The sequence below is a fragment of the Cariama cristata genome, unplaced genomic scaffold (assembly GCF_000690535.1).
Source record: "Cariama cristata isolate BGI_N322 unplaced genomic scaffold, ASM69053v1 scaffold7932, whole genome shotgun sequence".
Lineage (NCBI taxonomy): Eukaryota > Metazoa > Chordata > Aves > Cariamiformes > Cariamidae > Cariama > Cariama cristata.
In genome coordinates this window covers 1-3,149 of record NW_009604357.1, presented here as the reverse complement: position 1 = coordinate 3,149, position 3,149 = coordinate 1, and the positions used below count along the sequence as shown (strand labels likewise).

Sequence of the window (3,149 nt, the reverse complement as noted above, 5' to 3'; positions counted from 1 at the left end):
GATATTCACAGAGCAAGAAGCTTCAAGAGCCCAGTGAGCCCTCACTGTCTCTTTCAGGAGTGGTTCAGTTACAAACTCAGAAGACCCCGCCACGGCGAGCGGCAGATGCAGATACCAGGTCCGCACTTACCAAAGAGCAGCAACGACTACGTAAAACGCTCCACACTCAGCCAAGTCAAGAGGAAGAGGAGAGCAAAGATGCAAAGCGAAGAACTTGCGTATTTGAAGTTGGGGAGACAGAAAGGGAAGCAAAGAACAGCCCCTCCAAAACAGGGGGGGAGGTGGGAAATTAAAAGAAATTTAGGGGTGGGGGGGAAATATCAGCTACAACCTGAAAAACTGAAGTTGGAGGAAGTAAACCTCCCTCCAAAAATCATGAGGGCTTGCCCTGACCTCGGGAGGGGCAGCTCTCCAGTTTACAATAGACCGTGTTGGAGTTCTTGCATCGGCAACCTGGACGATTGATGCGGTCGTAGCACCCTCGACAGAGTTTTAGGCATCCTTTTGCAGGAGGGTAGCAGAGCAAGCAAGGCAGAAACAAGGACATCGCTCCCATGCACAGGTACCTAGAACAGCAGTGTGACTGGGAACAAGAGCAGGGATTATCCGCGTACGAGTCCCCTTCATCGTCGTTGGAGCAGTGGTAGAAGATCCCTTTGACCAAACACATGCAGGTGCCGTACTCCACCATGCTCTCCGCCGAGCACAAGCACTGCCGGTTGCAGGCCAGGCAAGAAGGGAGAGCCCTGGGGGCCGTGCACTCCCCGCACTTGCACTTCCCACACTGTTCGCAGATAAACTTATGCTGCGTCAAGTCCTCTTTCAAAGGACCCTTCAGATCATCTACAATCAGAGACGACTGCTTGGGCTGCGTCCGGATTGTCCGATCGGATCTGTGGCCTGAGCCCAGCCTGGATGGAGGCGACCGCCCCAGTAGCCCTTGCTCGGAGGAGGCACTGCTGTTGCTCCCGGAGCTAGCCGCGCTCCCCGTGCTGGTCGATCTGCTCAAGACGGGAGCCCTCGCGTTATGCTGATGTCCCACGTGGCTGGGTCTGTGTTCGTAATTGTTATTCACATTAATTGGTATAATTTCATGAGTCCTTTCATGCTTCTCCTGCCTCGGTGCTGTCCGCGGACCAGATTTTTTCACCACAGATGGACCTTCGGTGTATTCGTTGCTGCCCCGGATCGCCTTGATCTGGTCCAGTGACAAGATAGCTGTCGGCTGGCTCTCTCTTTCATAGTCCAACCGCTGCCGGCTGTCCAGGGAGGGCTGCTGAATCACCACTAGCGAACCACCACTGCCATGTTGACTTTGGGGCTCCATCTGTAGTGATCTCTACTTCTGGCATTCAGTGGGAACCTGGCATGCATCTGAAATCCTAAAAATAAGAAGGCAGAGGGTGTAAATAAACACTGTGGGTGCACCTATATACACACATACACAAGACCAAGGGCAAAAGAGGAATAAAGAATGGGATACTTTTGGGAAACAGAAATGATACGGCAGACCATAAATTGCCCTAGCCACCTGGTACTGATCTCTTTCAGCAGGGGATTACAACAACGCTGAGGATCTGGCCCCAGTCCAGTAATGGGGAGAGTCTGGGTATGGCATCATAGAGGAGGAATGCAAAGGAGACCCTATGCCATTAAAAAAACCAAAACAAAACACAACTTCCAGTATTAACCTGCATGCTTACTTGGCAAGCCATGGAAAGTGCTTCCCACTCGCTACTGAACTCAACGTCTGTCAAACTAGTAACAGCAAATCTGAATGCCCCCAAAACTAAGTTTGAAACAGGCGGGAACACCACCAGGTTCATGTTCTGTACGGCAGAATAACGAACATGCACAATTCTCACCCTTCTGTCTGAATCTGCAGCATCAGGAAGCTCAACAGGTTTGCTCGCTAGCGCATTTGGAAAGTCTCCTTTTTAAAGTGACGTATGTGCGTTACAGAGTCTCGAAATAAGTACCGTCAAGTGGCCAAGACATTTTCTATAAGAAAGTAACTCAGCACGCAAGTCTAATATGCTCCTCATAAAATTAAAGCGAGGGTGCAAACAGTCTGTTTTCAAGTATTTTCTGACCACGCGCCAGGGTGCGAAAGCAAAAGGGGCAGAAAAGGCCAAGATGAGCTAGGTGTCAGACAAAAAGCACCTCGTCCATGTGAGTGTTACGAGCAGATGACAAAAAAAAAATATCCAAGCTCAAAACACAAAGAACAAATCATTTTCACAAGACAAATTAAAAGCTTCTCAAATAAATACAACTTTCTAGTTTATCTTTTAAATAAATGTTATGCATTTTCATTCCTTTTCATTCTGCCTAGCTATCGACATGAAGCTCGCAACGCTGATTGAAAAAACTGCAGTGACAGTTCTGTACCTATATAAAAATTTAGACAAATACCTAAATGCCACATTTATACAGAGAACCAAGGAAACAGACTGCTCTGCTCTCCTTTACTGACAGCTGGGGGGAAAAAAATCCTCCCCCCCCCGAGATGTCATACACATCCACCTGACAGAGGAGAAAGGTAAGTGCTACCAAGCATTCCCAAAACTCATCCAATAATCATGAGAAAGTCTGTCCTGCCTGCCCCGAGCACAGCCGGCACGGAGCTGTTCCCCACTCAGGAGAGAAAAAGGCACGGTGGCGTGGGGGCACAGGGACGGACAAGAGGAGGACAGGTTTCTTCTAACAGGTGGGTAGCATCTTCATCCATCTGACCGCCAATAAATGGAAAGCGACAGCTTCTGCCAGAACACAAAGTCTTTGTGCTCATCCAGGACTCAAAGATTTCATTTTACATTTAACATCACCTGTGTGGGCTTTAGGGTTGCCAGATTAAGAGGAACAAAAGGAAAAAAAAAAACCAAAAAACCAAAACACGTTCATTTCTAATTCACCCCACATAACAAGCTGCCTTCTCCACAAGCACTGAATACAAATCCACAACAGACCAAGGGTGAATGAATGCGAAAAGGGAAAGATTTACAGCTGTACCAACCAGGAGCCGGGCTCCCCGGGGGACGAAAAATAATATCCCCAGAAAATGCAAAAGGCATCCAGTGCCATCTTTGGGGGGAAAGCGCAACATCACCACGGCAGGCAGACTGACAAGGCCAGCTGCCGACCTGGGG

General features: G+C 48.8%; 1 protein-coding gene across 1 annotated transcript; it reads right to left on the bottom strand.

The window, feature by feature from the left end:
• Positions 1-373: 373 nt before the first annotated feature.
• SPRY1 (sprouty homolog 1, antagonist of FGF signaling (Drosophila)) lies at positions 374-1,327 on the bottom strand. The gene has a single exon (XM_009695561.1). It carries the CDS (start codon positions 1,325-1,327, stop codon positions 374-376), a length of 954 nt encoding a protein of 317 aa, XP_009693863.1.
• Positions 1,328-3,149: the final 1,822 nt, after the last annotated feature.

Bases quoted from the DNA above. Each gene is read 5' to 3' on its own strand.
- SPRY1 (XM_009695561.1), bottom strand. From the start codon at position 1,327: ATGGAGCCCCAAAGTCAACATGGCAGTGGTGGTTCGCTAGTGGTGATT.